Source organism: Nothoprocta perdicaria, unplaced genomic scaffold (genome assembly GCF_003342845.1).
Source record: "Nothoprocta perdicaria isolate Ctin4 unplaced genomic scaffold, notPer1 scaffold_255, whole genome shotgun sequence".
NCBI lineage: Eukaryota > Metazoa > Chordata > Aves > Tinamiformes > Tinamidae > Nothoprocta > Nothoprocta perdicaria.
The window spans coordinates 405,760-428,488 of NW_020455483.1; the positions used below are offsets into that span (position 1 = coordinate 405,760).

At 37.5% G+C, this 22,729-nt stretch overlaps 1 protein-coding gene across 2 annotated transcripts in view; it reads left to right on the forward strand.

Moving 5' to 3' along the window:
* The window catches only part of PUDP (pseudouridine 5'-phosphatase), a 66,632-nt gene that overhangs the window by 14,928 nt on the left and 28,975 nt on the right, over nt 1-22,729 (forward strand). The window contains exons 1-2 of one of the 2 annotated variants that reach the window (XM_026040396.1): nt 9,041-9,053; nt 10,329-10,547. In XM_026040396.1, coding sequence (XP_025896181.1) covers nt 10,349-10,547 — 199 coding nt within the window. In that variant the 5' untranslated portion in view covers nt 9,041-9,053; nt 10,329-10,348. Of the gene's footprint in view, nt 1-9,040; nt 9,054-10,328; nt 10,548-22,729 lie in introns of those variants that run through there. The other variant, XM_026040395.1, reaches the window with a different exon arrangement.

Below are 22,729 nucleotides of genomic sequence, written 5' to 3' on the forward strand. Positions count from 1 at the left end.
TAGGAAATCTGTATCCTGGCCTTGAATTTTGCTTGTATTTGATCATACATTGCATSTTTGCAGGATTCAAACCTGGAATAGCAGATGTCAGATCTTTGTTGGAACTGCTGTCCAGTACCTTAATAGAAAATTATAATGGAGGTGGACTTAGTTTGAGAAAGTACTGCCTGTTTGGATAGAGAAGCCTAATAAAAAAAAGAGTTCAGAAAGCATTAATTACACTTTTCATTTGTTTATGTATTTTAGACCATCTGCGATTTCTTGTAATAAGAAATACTATTAGAGGATTTTTTTTGTGCAGTTATTCCATTCTTGTCATTGGAATTGAAAAATCACAGAATCACAGAATGTTTAAGGTTGGAAGGAACCTCTAGAGATCTTCTAGTCCAACCCTCCTGCTCAAGCAGGGATACCCAGAGCACGGGGCACAGGGCGGCATCCAGGGGAGTTTGGAAGACCTCCAGAGAAGGAGACTCCACAGCCTCCCTGGGCAGCCTGTTCCCAGGCTCTGTCACCGTCACAGTAAAGAAGTTCCTCCTCACCTGGAGATGGAACTTCCTGTGTTTCAGCTTATACCCATTTCCCCTTGTCCTGTCACTGACCATCACTGAGAATAGCTTGGCCTCTTCCTCCCTACAATCTCCCTTCATGTGCTTATACATGTTAATCATATCCCCTCTCAGCCTTCTCTTTTCCAAGCTAAACAGGCCCAACTCATTCAGTCTCTCTTCACACAAGAGATGTTCCATTCCCTGAATCATCCTGGTTGCCCTCTGCTGGACCCTCTTGAGAAGCTCCATGCCCGTCTTATATTGGGGAGCCCAGATCTGCACCCAATACTCCAGGTGCGGCCTCACCAGAGCTGAGTAGAGGGGCAGAATCACCTCCCTTGACCTGCTGGCAACACTCCTCCTGATGCAGGCCAGKATCCCATTGGCCTTCTTGGCCACGAGGGCACACTGCTCACTCATGGTTAACTTGGTGTCAACCAGGACTCCCAGGTCCCTCTCCGTGGAGGTGCTTTCCAGCAGGTTAACCCCTAATCTGTACTGATGCCTGGGGTTATTCCTCCCCAGGTGCAGGACCCTGCACTTGTCCTTATTGAACCTCATGAGGTTCCTCTCTGCCCAACCCTCCATCCTGTCCAGGTCCCTCTGAATGGCAGCGTAAAAAAATGTAAATGGCAGCTCTTTAGGAGAGAATAGCATAAAGTTGCATGGATTATTTTAATGATCTCTGGCTGTTATTTCTGCCACACCTTGGCAGGTGTTCATCAAAGAGACTAATTTTCAACTTCATTTCCCAAAGCTTCTCACTCGTCTCTAACTATGAAACTAATACCTTCAAAAATAATTTTTGCCGTTTACCAACAGTSGGCTTTGTTGTTTTTCTTGCACTGTTGTCACTTGATTTTGGTGGACTTGCGCCTAATTCTTACTAGTGAAAAAAGACCACTGGGTATTGTCGGTTCACTAACATACTTTTCTTTCAAGTCAATATTGAGATTCTCTGTCTAAACCCACTTGTAATCACTGTATTCATTCAGGATTGTAGTGTGGAAAGGTTTTATGTTGTCATGTAAAACATCTCTGGTACTGTTTTGTTATTTTTCCTTTGTTTTACGTGACATTACTTGAGGCTAAATGCATTTTGATGGTTGAAAAGCTTACACTAGTGCAGAATTGTCACAATGGGCTAAAATAATGCTTAGTTCCAACATGGAACTAAGGAGTAGAGCTGTTCTTAATCTCCTGCCTGCCTGCATAAGTCTTTCTTAGAAAAGAATTAAAAATCAAAGCATCTGTTCAGCTGGGCCTGGATTCATTACCAAATACCTGATACCTGATGTGTGCCCAATTTCTAGATTGTATTTTTTGAAGTCTTGCTAAAACAAAATACATTTTTGTGAGCTATGGAGAGAGGTTGATACTTTTTCAGGCTCCAGAAGGAGATTCATCAGGTGATTTCAAGCTGAGGTGGTTTGAATCCCTCTCACAAGTGTTTTGGATAGAATATTCAATTTTGAAATGTCTCCTCAGTGTCTTACCAGAACTGTAGTAGATGCCCCACATCCGTGTTTGTTGTTCAGGCTCTGTCATATACTCTAGCAAGGAGAGATTTTGTATGATGAGAAGTAGAATTCCTGGACAAGTCTTAATACCTCATGCATAAACTTTGACAACCAAAGCCTTGCTCAAGATACACTGGTAAGATTTTCTAGTTATTGGAGACTCTCATACTGGTATTTTTAGTTTAATACTGTGTTAGCATAACTAGGTATACTTCACTGTAAACATGGAGAGTCTGAATATTTCTTGCAAAATTTCAAAGGTGTATTGGGAAGAAAACTGTACAGCTGTTTAGCAGCAGGGCATGGGCTGTCCTGAAAATAAATGTGTAAATATTAATGAAGGCAGTGAAAGCCATGCCATTAAACAGCTGTTATTGCATCCTGAGCTCTGTAGGAGGCAGTCTAGTGGGAAACAGTAATAGGAAGGGCTGCTGCTGATATAGTCTGACTGCTCTGGATTGGCAGTTGAAGAAGGGCTGCATTTCCTGCGTGTAGGAAGAGCTGCTTTCTGCCAAACTGGAGCTCGAGATACCTGCACACAGCATCTGCTGCTCAGATGAGATGGATGATAGGCCATTATTTAGCTTTGAGTGCACTGCAGGCTCTGTGTGATGTGGGAGTTGCTGCTGCCTGTCTCCTTCAGAGCCTGGGGATGGGGAGTGAGGGGAAGGCCTGCTGTCACAGCACGAGGCTTTCCCATGCCCTTTGGAAATGCTCCATACTCCCAGCCTCAGCTCCACATGGGAGGAGCAGGTCGTGACTCCAGAGTCCATGACTTCAGAGCTCTCCGACACGTCTAGTTCAAGGTCTACGCTCCGTACATGATGTTGGAAGTACTTCAAATTTCCTCTCTCTTCAGTGGCTTTGAGATTTCATACAGTGTTTTCATATAAAGGGTGACTGGAGCTCAAAAAACCATAATATTCAGTTTGTTCTATTGCATGTGCCTCATGAACCTCAGAGATTTGACTCTTCTGTGTTTTAGAGATGTTGTTATCGAATCTGAGGTGTTTCTGAATGTTATTAAATGTCTGAATGCCTTCTCAATGTTATTAAATTTTCTCTTTCTTGGAAAACCAAGCTCACACTTTGGTTACACCACAGAGAAATTACTGCATCAGTAGATTTACTTCCCCTTTTTTTAAAACCTCTCGATAGAGAAGGGAGAGATTAGTTCTATTAATCTATGGTGGTTTTTTTCTGCTTCCTTTTTTTTTTGTAGTAAATGTTTGATAAATTGCTGCAATTAAGTTTATAACATTTTCCAAGGCCACATTGGAAAAATAATATTTCTATTTTCTCTTAAAAGTCACTCTGTCTTTTGAATTATATCCACTGTTTAGAAAACTGACTGAGCTACTTGGACTGTATTCCAGGAAGTGATTTAGGAACATGTAGTGCTGAAATGAGTATCCAACTCTCCTAAGTATTTAAAATATATTTAATCTCCTTCTGGGACAGCAAAATCTTGCTGATATTAAGGAAATCAGTATTCTCTTTTTCATCTCAAGTTGGGCTTTTTTGGAGGGTTTTTTCTCTCCTCCCAGTCCTTGTGTTATTCTGTTTTTAATGATTATTTTCAAGACCTATGTGAATGCCTAACAAAGCAAAGAAGTCGAGAACCATGATGCAGTTACCAGCACTTGTTATTTTTCAGCTAATGAGGGAATGCACATAAGTGATATTTAATCAGGATAGTTTGAGTGATTAATATTAATAATTAATATTAATATATATTGTTTATTTTATTTTATTTTATTTTATTTTATTTTATTTTATTTTATTTTATTTTATTTTATTTTATTTTATATTTTTAATTCAGGTTTTCTGATGCCCCAAAGCTGAAATGTAGACTCCCCCTTGCTTTTGCATATGCAATTCTGTATTGGAGGCTGGATATATATGTATAACTCCGCATCAGAACAGTGTTGGAATGACATTCTTGAGAGCTTTCTTCCGCCTCCTTGTATCTTTAAAAAGAAGGACGAGATGTATATGTGAATGAGACAGCATTAAGATGTGTCTGTTGTATTAATGTAAATTGAGGTATTTGAATTTGTTGAGATGCTTCTTCACCTCCCCCATAGCAGTAAAATGTTTCTTTACATATAAAATGAGAAATCAGTTTCCACTATAGCTGCCATAGAAGAATTCTCCTAGAAACATAAGCCTGAGGGGACAAATATGTGATAATCCTTTGGGAGCAGTTCGTGAAGCTACTGTTTTGGGGCTCTAAACTTATTTTCCTTTTAAGCCTCTTAGCGGTAACTTGAATACATAGTAGCATGCGTAGTATCGTAGAAGAGCAAATAGACCGACAGTGCTTTGGATGAGTTTGCCAGTGGCTGAGTTTCTCTGGACTTCCTGGAGTAATTACTGCATAGCGTATTCATATTCCTGGAGTATATTAACATTCTAGTACAACAGGTAAAAAAAAAAAAAAAAAAGATGCGCAAAAATTAAAGTTTCAGAACAGACTTTGACTTCTTTCTTACTAAAATGAATAATTGATCCTGTTAGTGAATTATTCTAAACTCTAATCAAAACTATAATGATTTGCAAATCATTTCTCAATTAAATGGGAAGCATTAATTTTCATTTTTTAGCAATTATAGTCTTTTTTTTTTCTTTACCTTTCAAAAGTTATGGTTTATCAATCACATAAAGTGGTTTACCAAACAATTTGCTCCTAAAACTAGTTTGTGATTCTGAAGCAGCAGTTATTTGGTGCTTGCTGATTATTTTAATGCAGTCTTTACCTTCCTTAACTTTCAGGAAAGAGTAACATGGGCATATTTGGTACAGATTATGACAGTACGTTAGTCCAAGGGCCAAACATGAACACTGCAGTTGAGTTTCAGTCGATTGCTTTCGTGGGCCAGTCTGCTTTTCGGTTCACCCTTCCTGGCTGAGAACAGCAGTAGCCTGGAGACTAAAACGAGGCYGCAGAGTTTGTTTGAACATACGTAATCGGTGTGCCTAGATTTCTTGTCAGGTAGTGAAATGGGTGTCTCTGTAAGATGATCAAATTCAGAATTCATTTTTCTTCATAAGTTAATTGGGAGGAATGGGAGGAGTAATTAGCAAAGAACAACATCCTTGTTCCTCATCYCATCCCTTTGCTAAGGGATTTGAACCCATTTCTTAAGAATGAGACCTTATACCAGAAATCTCCAGGCTGGWTTTCATCCACCATCCACCACTCATCCCAGTGTCAAGGACTGCTYATTCTATTTAAAATACAAAACAAAAAGAGGAAAGCATATATAGCATCTAAGAAATCTCCTGAGATGTTAAAGTAGGCTTAGACACTGAAGGGAGATTAGAAGCCAAATAATGTTTTCAGACAGTTTCAGTCACTGTTTGCTGTAACTGTATTCTGCAAAAAGAAACTTACGTTGCCTTCCTTCTCATCCACACCTGATTCCTTGTCCTCACTGCTGTAAGTGATTCTGAGGTCAGTTATTATGGATTTGTTAAATTCTTAGTCATCATAAGGCTGTTAATCTGGGCTTTATTGTTTTATAGGGTAAGCAGGCCAGGTTCTTATGGAAGGAAATTCTGATGTTAGAGGAAGCGTGGAGAATGAATTATACAGCATGACTATTTCTCCTTCAATGAGGATTTTTACAACCCTTTGGGATATTTTAGATTTTTTTTTTTTTTTTTTTTTTTTGGTTAGTAATATCTTGAATTATTTTCTTGATCACGAAGATGTTCTTTGTTCCTTTTGAGCTTTACTGTCCAAAGGTCAGTGTTCCCAGCCTTTTTAATTTTTTTTTTTCTCTCTACATACCATGAGCACCAGCAGGTTCTTGAGAGTTTTGTGGCTGGTTGCTGTGGATTATATCTTGGCAGTGTATTTTCCTAAACTCTGTGATAGTATACATACTGTTCAGAAACGTAATTTCGGTCCTATTCTTTGCTCATATTCTCAGTTATATGGAACTTTCAGCTCTTTGTGTGATCAAACAAATTAAGAGCCTGTACGACTTGTGGGGAGTGCTTAATGTCACCAGTTGAATGGCAAAAAGCAAACAAAATCGTCCACTTATATAATTATATTTCTTTTTAATCATATTTATCTCTTGGTACCTAAATGAGTGTTTCAGTAATTTGTATGCTTTCTTACACTCTTGCATGTACCAACGGAATTAAAGAAACATTGTTGGAGACTGATAGTAAAACAAAAAGTCATATTAATCTGTGTTTGATTCAGTATTGATAGTGACAAAATCTAATGAGATTTGCTCATTCTTGGGCCAAAATCTTGTTAAGAATGATCATTTGTATTTGAAATTTCTAAACTGAATACCAAAAACAGTTCCCTTCCACTTATGAACAGAAGTCTGCTTCAGAGCTATAGGCACAAACTGATTGTCCCCCTCCAAATTAAACATCTTGCCGAATTTAAATATCCATCATCCGAATCTGACTTTTCAGAAAATACTGAATGCATATGATTGAAATTCTGTTTAGATTTTGTGACCACCTTTCTTCAGGGAAACTTTGAGATGGGACAGATGATTCAAGCAAAGAGGAATTCAGAACCAATAGCAAGGATGAGCTTTCATGCCTACTGGCTCCACATCCTTGATAAGCTGGACATTAGTTTAGAATTTATAATGAACTCAAAAATAATAAAAACATATGAATTAATTTATAATAAATTCACAAGGTTTACATATAGCTAAAAAATTAGGTTCTTGGTTCATTCATGAGATCGTAGGTTTGAGATTGGATGAGATTGGATGACAGCTTCTTCATGAGCAAGTGGTTGGTAAAGCTGAGTTTTAGTTACTACTTTGATAGTTCTAGTCCTCACCTAGATACATTTTCACTTCTGATTCTGACTCTGACATGATTTGAGCAGATCAAGCAGATCAACACTCTCGTTTTACACTATGGTCTGATGCCAAGTTACCTTTAGGCTTTTCTGTTCGTGCTTCAACATAATTTTATTCTGGATCACAAGTTGAGCAATCCAGCGCCTCTGTCATTCTTGTCACTTGGTCTGTATTTRTTGAGACTTGGTTTTATACACTGTAAACAGCACCAATGGAGCTGCCTGTTCTTTTTACATGCAAGGAGGCTTGCTATAAAAATGACTGTGAGATGATTTGTGACAAAAGAATGAGTATCACTCATTCCCGGTGCAGTGCAGTAAGTGGATGGACAGTACGTCATGCTGATGATGTCCATGTAAAAGATACATCAAAGAATGAAAGCTGCGAAGATGGAGAATATTTTGAAAGGCACAAGAGGATATTTTGTGCAAGTAGCAGGGACTAAGAGGTCTGCTGCTTTTCTTTGCCGCTGTTAGAACAGGCCACTGCCACATACATCTTGCAGTATTGTCAGCATACATTCCTAATGGGAGCTGGGTCCTGGTGCATTTGTTTAAATACATGTGTGCTTTTTCCCCCCTTCCCCTGATTTCTGATTTTATTGATGTATAGTGGGACTCCACTTGAGTAAGTGTCTATAATTATGAAGAATTTTTCCAGATTATAGCTATAGGTACAGTAAGAATTACACACTCCTTAATAATGAGGCAGTAAGGCTTGACAAATCTTTTATCACCAAATCCTGAGAATGAAGTGTCTTTGTTTCTCAAGAATTAAATACCTACTATTTTGCAGGAGGTTGCAAAACTCAGAATGATGATAACTTCGGAGTCCAAATGTTGCATCTTCAGGCAGAGTGGAAGAAGTGATGTAACCAAAGTCTTGGTTTTTGTAAGCAACTTTTTATCAGATAATGAGTGAAGGGAAGAAATAAAAGATTTTAAGATCTGTTTTTCAAGCATTTATGTCACTTTAAGCAGGAGTAGTATCAGTACATTAGGTCACATTAGATTTATGCAGTGATTTCTTGATCAGCACTGTGAGATCTAAGTTCAGACATAATATGAGTGTGATAATAAAAGTAATATTCAAACAGATTTTAGTCAGAATTGTTCATGAATGCTATTTAGTTTGCAAACTGCAACACTGCCTAGGAGATTGTTTCTATGCTGACAATTTGGACATCATTAAGATTATTCTTAAGAAGAAAAGATGTCAGTACACAAGTATGGCATGCCATACTTAAAATGCAGGAGGCTATTTAATTAAGTGCTTTTAGCTACATAGTTAAATCATTCTCTTTTGAATAGATTAGCACAAAATTATTTAAGAACTCTGTTGAATTTGTCATGTTCTGCAATTATGCTTTTCGATTCCTTGTTTTATTTCTGTTTAGTTGGGTAATCATTACTGCCTGAGATGAGGATTAATTTTCAGTTTAAAATTTCAACTTCAGGAAAGAGGTTTATGTCCTTCACCTGGTGAATGTGAGATGTAAAAGAAAAATCAATGAATCAGAAACGAGGAAGGAGAGAACTGTGAAATTGTAAGCAGTGCCCTGTCAACTCCCCTCTGCTTGCTGAGGGAGAACCACCTGGCAGCATCAAGCAAACAGGCTTGATTTTTTTCTTCTTTCTTCCATTCTTGTCAGCTTGACATTTTTCAAAGCCAAGTCTCTGGTGTTTCTGCTGATTCAGAAGAGTGCTCTGATATATTTCCTGGGCTTTACAGGTCTCCAGGATTTCTCTTAGCTTTTTTTTCTTAGGAATATCTCTTTGAGAAGCGCAAGCAACAGCGGTACAGGAGTGGTATTTTGTTTTGTTTTGTTTTTCTTTCATTTTTAAGCTGAGAGACTGTTGTGATCTATTTGGCTGCCTGTTATCAGTGCAGACAGGTCATCTGGATCTCCAGCAGGTCCTTTGGCTCAGCTCCCCTTCTGGTTGCCGCAGTAGAATGTGGACAGGAGCGCTCTGGCGGACAGCAGTGTCCCCAGGACCTGTTGTGTGTTCACACGGTGCTAGGTGAGATGATGGGAAACAGCCCATATGTTTCCCATTCGATTTCAAATCAGAGCCATCTGCTTGTGGATCRGAGGAGAAGGAGATGCTTGTGGTTGAGCAGGGAAGGAGCTTAAGGTACATGGTACTCGGGAACGGCCTCTACTCTTCCTTCAGTCTTTTGTCTTCACAGTGTCTATGTTAAAACTTACAGCTTAAAGTCTGGCACGTAGCTCTCCAGAATTCAGGAAATGAGACAATATGCTCGTGATTAATTTCTTTATTTTTTTTCTCCCTTTAATTTTCCAAGGCAAAGGATACATGAAGTCTCTAATCTCTCTGAAAATATTCCATTAACGAGGACTATCTTGTTTTCTCGTATTTTTTTGCCTTTTATTGTGCAAGTGGTAATATTGCTTTAAAAAACACAGAAGACAAAGAAATGCCTCCTGTATCATTAGCAACAAAAGCAGTTTGTATTTTAAAGGACATGTCACTTAAAAAGATAGGGGAAAAAAAAAAAAAGATAGAGGAATGGATAGAGTGGTTCAGGAGTTCAGGATCTCTGTTAAAATGAAGCCAGACTAAAAGGTCAAAGATGAAGGGACTTCTCCAATGCCCCCCCCTCCCATTTTGGTATCAAACCAAATGTTATTGACCTTCTTATTTAAAGATTGGTCTGGTAGGAAGACAGAAAGGGTTTTTAGCTTATGTTTTTGTTTTGTTTCTTTGTTGTTTATTAAACAAGTTCAAATACCACTTTTCACACAGAAACTAAGAGTTTCATTGGCAAAATGGAGCCTACAGTTTGCTCTTACCAGAACTCCCCTAGAAAGCCTAGCGGGTGCATCTGCTAGAGAAGTCGCATGTGAACGCAGGGGTGCCAGCAGCACTGTCACAGTGACTGCAGTGGCTTTCGAGGGCACTGGTGGCAAGCTTCTCTTTAAAGATGTTCTTAAATATTTAACTTTTTTTTTTTGTTTTCTTTACGGTTTACATGGAATAAGTAACGACATCTCCTGAGTACCAGATTTTCTTCCTCGCTTTTCTTTCTCAGACAAATAATAAATAGGGTATTTTAATTAAGACATTGCTTTCTTACCTGTATGGTAAACTGCCAGTGCAAAACAGAGATGGTTAGAGACCATGTCCAGAGAGTTCTCTGTTTTGACCCTCAGTAGCCTTTTCTTAACGTAGGAATGGCAGCTCCAAAAATACATACCTGTGAGGTAAACTGAAGAAGTCTGGCGTCCCCTCTGCAAACATGGAGAAGCACTTTTGTCTATTTTGATATAACCTTTGGTTCCTAGCAGATAATCTAGTGGCCATTTATGTGGTCTCTGCTGTAAGATTGGTTGTTCATCTGGCTGCACGTTTCTGATCTTCCTTTTTATTATTATTATTTTTTGGCAGATACTGAACGTCTCTATACAATGGTATTCCAAGAAATCTGCGAGCGTTTTGGAAAGACCTACACATGGGAAGTGAAATCCATGGTCATGGGTAAAAAAGCCTTAGAAGGGGCACAGATTATGCTGGATGTTCTAGATCTTCCAATGACCAAAGAAGAGTTACTACATGAAAGTAAAATGAAGCAGGAGAAACTATTCCATACTGCTGAACTGTTGCCAGGTACACTTTCCTCCCATATTTGTAAATTGCATTTACTTCAATAATAACCAATGTAGAAGTTTTTAAGGTGCCTTTCACATAAATTTCTATTTCAGATTCGGTTTCATCATTTTGATTTCACAAGTTTAACTAAAATGTGTCTTTTAGTTACCTGCTAAAGAGCTAATTGGGATACAGAAAACTTTTCTTGCATGCTTGGAAAACAGCTCCTTTTTATACATATATTTTAAAGAGAGGAAGAAAAGAAGAACAAATACTGTGTAAATATTCTTGATTTCCCTTAGTTTTATAGTCCAGGCATGCTTTAAAATGTTTGTTTGCAGCTGTGTAACTTAGCAAGTTAGTTTTCTCTGGCTGTATGTGTAGTCTGGGCTTTATGATAAGCACAAGCACACCTGTACATGTACAGGCAAATGTTTGTGGGCTTGTATTTTTTCAGGTGAGGTTTATCTCACTCTGAACGCTGAAAGTTAGGCATGGCATGAGAACTACGTGGTTGTCAATAGAGAGGGAGGGTTGCTCAGGTTATCCTAATACAGGTGAATTTAATTACCCTCCGAAGATGTTTGTTCTGACAGTCTCTACAATGTATTGAGGATAATGCTTTAATTTTTTAGATTTTGTTTATATCTGGTTTCATAATGCATTAAGAGGATAAAAGCTAAAAATAGATGGCATGTTAGGAAAAAATAAAAAGAAAATTAAAAGATACACTTTTTGGCTGCACAAGATTCTTGAGCTTTTCAGATCCCTCCAACTTACCTCGATATCTCTCTTCTGTCTTTTATATGCTAAGCTTTTTATATTCTATATTTCATAGTGACAGGACTGCATAAAGATGCAAGCCTACTTAAAATCTGTATGAAAACAAGAAAGATGAGACCAGTTGGTTTAGATTTTTTTTTTTTTTTTTTTTGTGTCAGACTTCTGGATCTAATTTTGCGGCTATTCCTTTTGTTAAGACAAACAAATCACCTATGTCTGTGATTAGCAAAATCCAGATAGACTGGAGAAGCATTATGAGGCCCTGAGATAGGTCATAGTAATGGAGCAGTACTTCACTGTAGCACATTTAGTAGTTGCCATTCAGCAGATACCCTGTGTCTGCTTTTGAAGGGTGTGATACTGTAGCTGAACTGGCTTGGACAAAAATTCAGAGAGGTGATAGAATTGTATAGCCAAATAAAACATTGCTTTGTACTTCTGCTGCCTTCAGAAGCGAATTCCAGGCTCACTTAAGCTGGGCTACTGTAGATGAGCAAACTTTTTGCTGAGACAAGCCTATAAATGCATTGATCATAGCCAGAATTGTTCTACTGATTATTCTTTCAGTTCACCTATATATGTACAATAATTTTCTTTGTTTTTGCTATATTCTAATGCAGTGCCAGTTTGAATTCAAAGGCTTTATGGCCATTGTGGGAAGCAAAGTCAGCCTTGGTCCTTGAAGTAACAGGATCTTTCCTTTACTTGTTATATTTTGCAAGTAAACAAGATACAAGTTGAATTGCCATTTATTTTGATAAAACCATATTGATACCAGCTGGCAATCTGAAATGGCACTAGTTATCGACTATTTAATTTCTGTAAAGATTGACCAAAGCTTAAATCTGATCACTAGATTTTTTTTTTATTTTTTTTAAAATCTGTTAACTTTCCTCTGACTCACATATCTTCTGCAGATGTTAATTAGTGTAATCATTGCAGATTTATTTTACAGCCTGTTGTTGTTCTTTGATTAAGATTGGACTTTATGCAGATATTGGGTAAGACCTGCATAGGGCTGCCAAAGATGTGAATGGTGGTGAGTGGTGACATTTTTGGACTTAGAATGTTCTCCGACTAGACTGAAGTTTCAGATTTGTTATGAGTAAATACAGGGAAGAGAAAATGTAAGACAACTCCCACATGCTGAGCTTCTCACTGGCTGTCTCTTGGCAGATAATTTAGGCAGGTAGGATATTCAAACAATTTTTACAGTTTTCCAAAAAATAAAATTCAATTGACTCAATTCAGTTGATTCAAAGGTTCAATTGGATTGGTGTAGAGCAATGCTAAACAACAGCCGATGAAGTTCAAAGTGATACTGAAGCAGAGCAGCACTTGTTTCTTTATAGGGAGGTCAGAGAATGATCTCTTATGTTTCATGCCAGTTACAGCAATGGTAATTGTGTTAATTTCCAAGTCAAGCAGTTTGGTCAGTGCTAGTTAAGGATGGGATGGAAGTTGCATGATCATTCAATTGCCAAAGCAGTTCTTCATCTGAGAGACTGTATTGCAGCTGTATCATCTAATACATAACAGACATCTGAGATGCTAGTGGTTGAAGACACAGGTTTGAAGATTCCAGTATGGCTGAAGTGACTTGCAATACATTAAGCTGTGGTTTCATCTATGAAGTATGTATATCTTCTTTATCATTTGCAATTTCCAGCAAGCACTTAAAAGTTTTTCACTGTTAGATTTAGTTTTCTCAGCAAATCATAGGGTAACCAAGGTTTGAGACAATATAGTAAGGAATTATCCAAGAAGTACTGACAAAGTGAGAAGGCTGCCACTTTTGCTGCTTATCTCAATATTGCTTTCAAGTACAGACATTGTCATCTGCAAGGATAATGTATCAGGCTTTTTTTTTCTGCAAACGGGGTGTTACATTGCAGTGAAGTAGGTTGTCAGACAAGTGAGGGCTGTGAAGGAATAGAAGAACAGAATGGATGGAATATATGAAAACTGCCTATGTACATTTGCCTAAACATGTACTTAACATGAATCCAGGATATACATGCAGCCACGAGAGAGAGAAAAAAAAAATGAGTTATACAACTGTCAACAACTCTTATAATTATTTCATCTGGGTTATGAAATCAATGCGATTCTTTCATAGCATTCTCTGTCTTTTTCACTCATCTCCTAACACAAAACCCGGGTGCTTAAGCATCGTATGAGCCAGGGACTGTGCACTTTCAAGAAGCTTCTACTCCTGGGAGTTACTTGGGAAAGCTGAAATATTGKTGTCACAGTACCTGTTCAGCCAGTGTAGGATGTGATGTGCAAGCTGTGTACACGTTCAAGTACTGCTGATTGATTCTTTGCAGACACGAGGAGGTAATCTAATAGTTCTATTTTATCACAAACTAGGATTTCTTTAAAACCAACTGGATTTCCTTAATTCATGCCCTTAACAGTTAAACAGACTTCCTTCTGTGTTATCTTCTCTGTTCTTTGCTATTGCCGTTTTAATGGAAGGAAATTTTATTGAATCCATGCTGGACTCTATAAGTCTGTAACCACTAGAGATTAGTTACTTACAGGCGTCAAACCGTTTGGTCTCTGTAGTAAGGTCTCTGTGGTAAGTAATAAAGGAGCAACCCAGAAATGTTTTTACCAGAAGATCACTGTTGCTATTGTCACAGGTTCTGAATTATGCTTTTATTTTTGTCATGGTCAAAGGTGTCAGGATGCCCAAAGATGGGCTTATCAATTTGGTAGTCAAGGGGGCTGTGAGCCACCAGAAAGATATTTGCTACTCTAAATTTAGAGCAGGAAAGTGAGAAAACCAAATTCTTTGCTAGTAGCCAATTATCTTCCAAGTTGGGGATATTATTTTCCCCTCCACTTTCGCAGTTTAGAGAAAGGATAACATACCATTGCAGATAATGCCTTTAAACAATATCTCAGAACAGAAAAGAGAGAGGTGGATTCAAGAGCTGTGTATCTCCGGTCTCACAAGGCTCGTAGCAATTACACCAAGTGGTAGATGGCCCCACCTCTGTCACTCTATCACCATCACAGCGGCAAGGCTGACTTCACTTGAGGATTGAGAGCGTGTGCAGATAATGAATAGCTCTGTGCTGCTGGGCTGGCAACTGCTGCAGCATGCCAGGCTGCATCAAAAATATTTTTAAATCAGTTTGCAATTTAGGGGGACAGACAGTTTCTCCTTGTGTTGTGAGATTTTGTTTTTCTTTGCTGGATACATTTCTGTGTTCAGAGACTGACAAGGTTTTAACTGTAGAACTGCCTTTATGGCCATAAAGGATTGTAATCGAATCACCTAGAAATCCAATCCAGTTGACAAGGCTCTGAATGCTAATGTTAGCTTTTCTTTGATTAAAAAGAGTGATGAAATCTTGAAAAGCTTAAAGTTTGGTCTGACATTAGATTCAATACAGGGACTATAAATGATTTTGCAAGAGATGAGCAGTCTCTTCGTACAGAGGTTATATTTATCCCTGCAAATTCCATTTGTTCACAGCTGGATATAAATCATACAAGATATGCATAATACATGCATGTAGTTAATTTAAACAGTGTGTGGAGTATTTTGATTTTCTTTAGTCTTTTTCCCAACAATAAACCTTTTATTTCAAATACAGAAGGCTCACAGGCTGCATGTTCTGAGTAATGTGTTATGGCAAAGAGAAGAGTACATGAATACAGGTCTCTGAAGACCATGTTTTTGGTCATTTGGTCATTTTTTTGTGTTTTTTTTTTTTTCTTTTTTTAATCTGAAATTGCAGAAGTGATACAAGTTAAGAGTAGTATATTTTTTCAATTATGGGCAGACAGGAAAAAGATAAGAAAATGTGGAATATAGAGGTAGTAAAACATATGCAAGTATATACATTGTTTATCATTCTGAAGTATAAAGTTAAAAAGGAAAATCAAAAATTACCATTATTTWCTGTCAAATTGAATAAACTTTTTCAGGAGTTTGGAGCATTTTATTAAATTTGACTTCTTAAGGAATAATGTCATTTGATTTATAAAATGTGATGAGTTTTAGAAATACTATGGAAAACAGTGTCATAATAGCACATAAATATTTAGACAGGGACTATCCCTGGAAAATGGTTTTAAGGCAGCATTCTTTTGGCTTCCTGAACTTTTGCACTATATGTYTGTATCGGTCAATGAAAAAGAAAAAGCCACAGTTAGCACAGAGGTCTTTTGCTGCTCAGTACAACAAATCTTACTTTTAGTTTGTTGGTTGATTCAATTTATTAYAGTCGGCTTTAGCTGAATCCAAAGAGAATGAAGATTACACTGGTAGAGGGTTTGGAAGTTTGAAATGCTTTTTTTCTTTTTTTTCCCCAAAGTTGTTAATTTCATTGGCATTCATGATTGTATTTTGAAGATGCTGATATTTAAAGTTAATTTTTTTTTCAGCTTGCTTAACTAAGTTAAGCTTATAATTTAAATTTGCTACTTCATTTTTTTTTCCATTAGCCAACAGTGTAACTATGATATGTAGAATACACTAAGCTTAACATTGGAAGAGTTGGAGGAAAGAGACTCTTTTTTTTCATTATTTGAAAAGACTGCATTTTATTTATTTATTTGCTTAGGATTGTCTGCAAGAATAATGAATGCTATTGGACACATCCAGTACWTGAGGAATGTATCTTCATGCCTGGAGAGAACCTTATTCCCTTTAATTTTTTTTTTTTCTTTTTTCTTTTTGCTTTTAACTGATTGGTGGATGGCGAAAAGAACAACAACAACAAAATAATAATGCTGTGTTTGAGGTAGCTTTCAGTCAGAGAAAAGGAGGGTTCTGAAGAAGCCTCCCAGGTATGTCACTCTTTGCGAGGTGGCCTTAATCCATTACACAGCAGTTACAARGAAGGTAGAACTGAATGAGTTCACAGGAATTTTCACTGCATATCTTCATGGCAATGGTGTTTTCATTGGCTGTTTTCAATGTAATCAAACCCCTCATTTGATTGAAGTCTATTTGTATCTGTGCTGGATATAATAATAATGAAGCACATTTTCCTGGAAGCTTCTTTCAGGTCACCCTTAAATCAGGTCCGCACTTCCCTTTTTTTCTCAAAAAAAATCAAGAAAGATACGTAGAAAGCTACTGTCTTCTTAACAAAAAAACTGTATGCAGAAATAGTAAAATGCTTGTACTTGTAGTTGGATACAGTGGTGAAGTTTCTAGAGCTAATGTGGTGGTAGTTGAATCAAACAAAAATGGCTTTTGTTGTCCTACAGCTTTTACAAAGAAATATAAAAAAAATCAAAAATATTTTTGAATTGCTGTTGTCTTGAGCATCTCAAGTCATTCTTCATATGAAGTTTTTTTTTCCTCTGACACAGTTGACTTACCCATTGTTTTTAATTTTGCTATTTTACCTTGTTGTATCTTCACATGTGGAAACAATCATTTTAAAAATTAAGAATTTGTATTAAAGGAGGTTTTGTGAAAAATGCAAAACTCTGTTCTCTGGAGGTGTAAGGAACAAGTGCATTCTTGCGCCCTTACACCTAGGGAAGCCAAACGGACAGAGAACGCCAGTGAACACAAGTATTCCCATACTGAAATCATGACATACACCAGGGGAATATAAGAGAAAACCCTGAAGAAACAACCTTTCCACAACAGTGCTTTTCCATAGCTGGCTACCTCCAATGAAAACTTAGAGTAAACATAGCCTGTGACAAATGAACTGAAGTTCTGAGCAGTGGGACTGAAGAAAATATGCTGTTTGAAGAGAGCAGTTTTCAGGAAAAATAACTATATCATAGCAAGGGCATAAGAGACAGTGAAAGTGTTATTATTTGCTTAAACTATTTTTAGTACCCACACATGATATGCTACTTCCACTAAATGCTGCAGATTATTATGAAGGTTTTTTTTTTTTTTTTTTTAAGAACACATTTAAACCACTACCCTATGTCTACAGCTCTTTTATTTCCATTAATTTAATATGGCCTTACTTCACATCTTTTCAAAATCAAGAAATCTGTACCTGGAATAAAAAGTTAATTGCATTTTATTTTGCAGTTTAGAATTGCAATGCAGTTTATAATTGTATTTCAATGACAGAACAGGTTAGCATTTTGGGGGAAAAAAATGGACTTGCTTATTAGTGTAAAGATTTAAGGGAGCATAAATAAAGGGCTTTTGAGTGAGTGATGCTTTGATGTTAAAGGAGGAGGCTCATGCTCCTCGTATTGCTGTCCAGCTGGAAATGTAACAAGGCAGGAGTGCCTGCATTTACATTTTAAAAGCTGTTCTCAAAAATAATGAAGCTTCAGCTTTCAGTTGACTGACTAGGTGCTGGGAATGGAGCAGAAGTCTGTGCAGGGGCACATTTGCAGATGGATCACGTTTCCAGGTGGGTGAGGTAGTTGATACACGCATTTACTAATCTACAGATGTTGTTAGCAGTAATAATTCTAGTTCCTCAAAGTTTGAACATATGACTTCACTTAGGAAAAAAAAAAGAACTATTGCAGATGAGATTGCTTTTTATACAGATTATCAAAACAGCTGAGCCAGCTTTGAGTGCAGTGTTAAGATGCAATAAGCAAAATATGTCAGACCTTGCATTGTAAGTATTTGTAGAAACTTGTCCATTGGCAAATAATGATGATGCATAAATTAAAAAAAAAAAAATCTCTGAACTCAGCATGTGGAATGAGAGCAGGTTTTCAGGGCCTAAACTTTGGTTTTGTGTCTTTGCACTTGAAGTCATAGTAAAACAACTATTGTCCTTACAGTGTCAATGAATGTGGGAATATTTGGAGATGATGACAGAAGTGGTAGGGAAAACATACAAGGCACGTTTTTCTTCATCTCTCTCATTTACTTTCTTAACTGTAGTACAAAACGGTGTCTGAAGGATTAACTTGACATAGTTGGCTTTGACCGAAGCTAGAAATAAACATGTTCTGTGAATGTCTTTGAATCACAGAATCACAGAATGGTTAAGGTTGGAAGGGACCTCTAGAGAGCATCTAGTTCAACCTTCCTGCTTGAGCAGGGACACCCAGAGAATGTTCCAATATCTTTGGAAAAAATCTCATTTTTTGATCTTATCCTTCATAAGTGATTGCCMTTAGGTCTGTATCTTGAGCCTAACAATGTTTTCAGCATTTCCTATTTGATCATCATTATGAATTTATTCATTCAGATGAATTCTTTGGGGAAAAAAAAAAAAAAAAAAGAATGTAACTTCTAGAAAAGAAAAATTGGTCAGAAAGTTCTGTATAATTTCTGGCAATTTGTCAAGCAGCTGCTGTTGTCCATATGTGAAACACTTTCTTCCCCAACCTCACATTCTTTCCTGTCAGGAGCTTCTTCAAATTGCTGATAGGCCACTATTCTCTTCCTCTGCCCATTGTGCTTTTTTTTCCTCCTCCTCCTTTTTAATGTTTTCTCTCCTGTCATACCCCGCTATTCAGGTTAACCTTGGAGATGAGGAATATGCTTGAGAGGAACTATTTTTGTTTCACAGAGAGTCAGATTTTKCTTTGTTATTGTTGTGATCCCTCATTCTCTTCAGTCTCTTCGGTCTTCCATGGGAATTTCAGATTAAAAATGTCATAGCTCTTAAATTTTCTRTTAAAGTACTTTTAAATTGATTTTGTCCATTACTGGTCTTTGAGGGTTAAAATAATTTTCTGAACGGGTTATTTTAGTAAAAGGGCTAAAAATAACCCCCCCAAAACTTAGAATAAAAATACCCCAAAGGCAGGACTAGGAGATAAATTGGAATCAAATTAAAAGTAGTTTTGTACTGACTAGAAAGCATTTGATTCCCTACTGGCCAGCAGCATACAAAGCACTTCTCTGCAGCTCTAGGAGCGCCGAAAGCAGCGGGCTTTGCAATTATCAGTGTTATACATATTAAAGYCATTTTAAATATGTTTGCTTGCTTGACTATATGCAAGTTTTAGGGTTTTTTTTCAACTGTAAACTAAAATAAAGGAGGGTGATTATATTTCTYATGTACAGAAGAGAAGATCAAATGGCTAAAAATGGTTTTGACATTCCCATGAGATTAGCTAACTAACAAAGTCTTGCTATTGCTGTCTTCCTATGAAGTCGTACATTGCAAATTAAAAAGAAAAAAATCTCATCAAAATGCATTTTTTATGGTAATCASCCTTTTCCCTCTAAGCATGTTTCTGACTAAACACTGAGCATTATATTTGCACCATACATATATACAAATGTGTTACTAAAATATCTGTATCATGCAGTCACATATCCCACAATTACCTGCTTGCTATCACTGTGTGACCTTTTTTTTTTTGTTGTGGCTTATAATAACTTGGACTTTAAATTTGTGTTTCAGGATGTTCTTTCCCCAAACAAGCTAGGTGGTGCTGGTAACCTGTCTCCCTTCTGCTTTGTCTTTTCCTCCTCTGGAATAGAGGCAGAAGTGACTGGATTGGTGCAAGGAGTCTGATTTGCCCAAGACTGCTTGGAGTCAATGGGGCAAAGAGGCTGCGTCATGTGGGAGATACAAATCAGAGAAGCTGAGGAGGTCAAAGAAAAGAATTAGCAGGACTAGGGATTTGCTGTTGTTGTTATTTGGGTTTTGTTTRTTTTTAGGAACCAGAGACCAGGCATAGATATTCTGGAAGCAGAGACTAAGATTACTTTAAAGTAGCCAGGCATGGCAAGTAGGAGGAATCCAAGGAGGTGGAAGATAAGAACAAAGAACTGAACACTTCATAGAAAAATGGAGATGGAGACTTGAATGAAGCGTGTACAAACTTGCATTATATCCATACTGCATGATGCAATGCTGTCTTGACACGCATGCTGCTTCAGGGACTAAAAGCTAAGCTCAGTTTTGTTGTTATGAAGAGCGGTGTTCTTCAAGAAAGAACTCCACGCTAATGCAGTTGGATACTACCTCTAAAAAGTAGCTTAAGTGTTCAGAATAGACCATTTTAGGAATAGTAGCCTAACACTTCATTGAGAAGAACACAGAGAAGTAGAGGCACTGAGAATTTCAGTAAGATACTTAAATCTGTGATAAGTGACCAAAATGACTATTAAGGCACTGGGAATGGCACAGTTGGGAAAGAGCAGCTGTGTGAGATTGATGCAGGGAAGAGTGTGYCACACTGTGTGGCCAGAAGGAATGAGGCTAGAGGCAAGCCAGCAAAAGCTGGGATGGGATAAGAACACRGTTAAAGACTGGGGGTTTAGGAAACATCACATTCATGAGGAAGAAAATAATTTAAAATGAAAATTGTGTGTTACATACTCCTTTCTGGGGCTTTCTGTCTTTAACAATCCATTTGCTTTGCTGCCAGCATAAAATCTGTGAAACTCTCTAGCAGTTTGTGCCCTCTCATTTTTTAATACTAGTTGCAATGGATAAAATCAACTAGCTGCTCTTTTCAGCTTTGATACATTAGCTATAGGGGTTTCATTTTACATGACAGACTTAAAAATTCTGGAACTACTGGTGGCCTTGTGAAAGTCCATGGGATGTCATGCAGTGGGTTTTATAGCTTCTAGAAAACTGGATGCCCAAGTAAAGATATATACAAAAAGAATCATGTTAGAATTTTAATTGACCCTTTGTGTGTATTCTGAAATAACATCTTAATTTCCTAATGTGCTATTCTGAGATACTGATCATTATAGTATTTGAGTGCTTTGCAAAAACAGAGTAACTTACTGTTTCAATACACCTCTAGAGCAATTGAGACTGATACCTGTTCTGTTGTAGGCAGTGAGATTCACGAGGCTAAAGCTATGTGTTTGCTCATTATGTATGCTCAATTTGGGACTTAACTGTTCAAGTGCTGGGGTTTAGTACAGTGTACGTTTTGTTATATACTTATTGAGTTTTTGAAATTTGAATTTAGCAATCTAGAAAATAAGGTACACATAATTACTTCAAGCAATCTAGAAAATAAGACACTCATAATTACTTCAAAATGTTATATTAAAACCTGTTACTGCTAACCAAAGTAATATAATCACATAAGTAAAGGTCTCTTCCCAAGGCTAACTTGCTTTGCTCCTTTGCTTTATGTGGAGTATATATATGTACACCTTAAACCATCACATGGGAATTCTGTGGCAGAAATCCTGCCACGGTGAATATGTGAGTGCGGGGTAAAGAAAGGAACAAGACAAGATGGAACAAAAACCTGAACTCTGGCATCTTTTTAACACTTGTGACTTTAAGTTCAAAAGCAGTATAGTGTAAGTATAATGCAGTGTAGTTGTCTATGTCTTGTTATGTACATTATTATGGAATGTATTGCCTTGTAAAGAAAAGAGGGAGAATTCTGTCCCTTTTGAACCTATTGCCAAAATGTAACGGGGTTTCCTTATGCAGTACTGAGTTTTAGGTAGCCTAACAGAGTTTCTGTCAGTTATTACAAGCTGACCTTTTTGTTTTGTGAAACCAGCCTATTAAGGAAGGAATCATCTTTGCAGCTGTTTGTTTTCTTTTTAAATGAGAAGCAATGAAAAGAAGCAAAGGCTGTGCCGTGTTGTTGCCCACTGACAGCATTTCCTGAGCAAGTTTGGAAAATTGAGACAAAAGTCAATTGGAAGGTTATCTACCTGAAACTAATACCCTGTGCCCAGCACAGTCTGTATTCATGCTAGAAAATAGAGCTGAAGTGATTTTACAGATATAGAGGGGTGTTCTTCTGTGAATTGGCAGAGAACAGGCGTCTATTCTCATTCTCCGCTAGACCTTGGTGGCTGTTTTGTCTGGGAGAGGTATCTYGCATGCAGACTGCTGCAGTGAAAAAGGATCAAATCCCTTGCATAGGGAGCTCCAAGCTGGACRGGATAATGAAGTGTGTTTCCCTCTTACACAGGCTGCTGTGTTTTCACAGTTCTCTGCATTAACCTTCCACAGAAGACTGGATCAGGTTGAAGGTTTCTAACCATTAGGTTTGAGGTGTTCATTACTTGGGTTCGTACCATCGGTAGCTAAAGCTCTGGTATTAACAACTCTGATTGACAGTTCCCCTTCTCAATGTTACTTTCTGCAGTAATTGCACAAGAGAGAATCKGAGCTCTCTTAGGGACTGCTTTAGGCCAGCTGGATACCTGCTACAGAAATTGAAGACCATACCTCTCAATGAGGAGAGCCCTTCTTTGATCTTGATTTTTCACTAGCAGAAGAATGGTTTCACGTATGCATATATAAAAGAAAGCATTCCCCTACATGCATTTCTCCCACTTAGAGGGAGTTTGAAAGGATAAACGTGCATAATGTTGGAGAYGTTGTTTAATGAGTTTCTGGTGGGTGGACAGATGTAGTGATGTTGARCTCATTTTGCATATTTTGAGATAAGCAGTATTTAATTCTAGAATAAACATGTTCCTTGAGAAGCATTTTTTTGTGTGTGTGTAATGGAAACATTCCAGAATTCTCTTCCACACTAATGAAGATAAG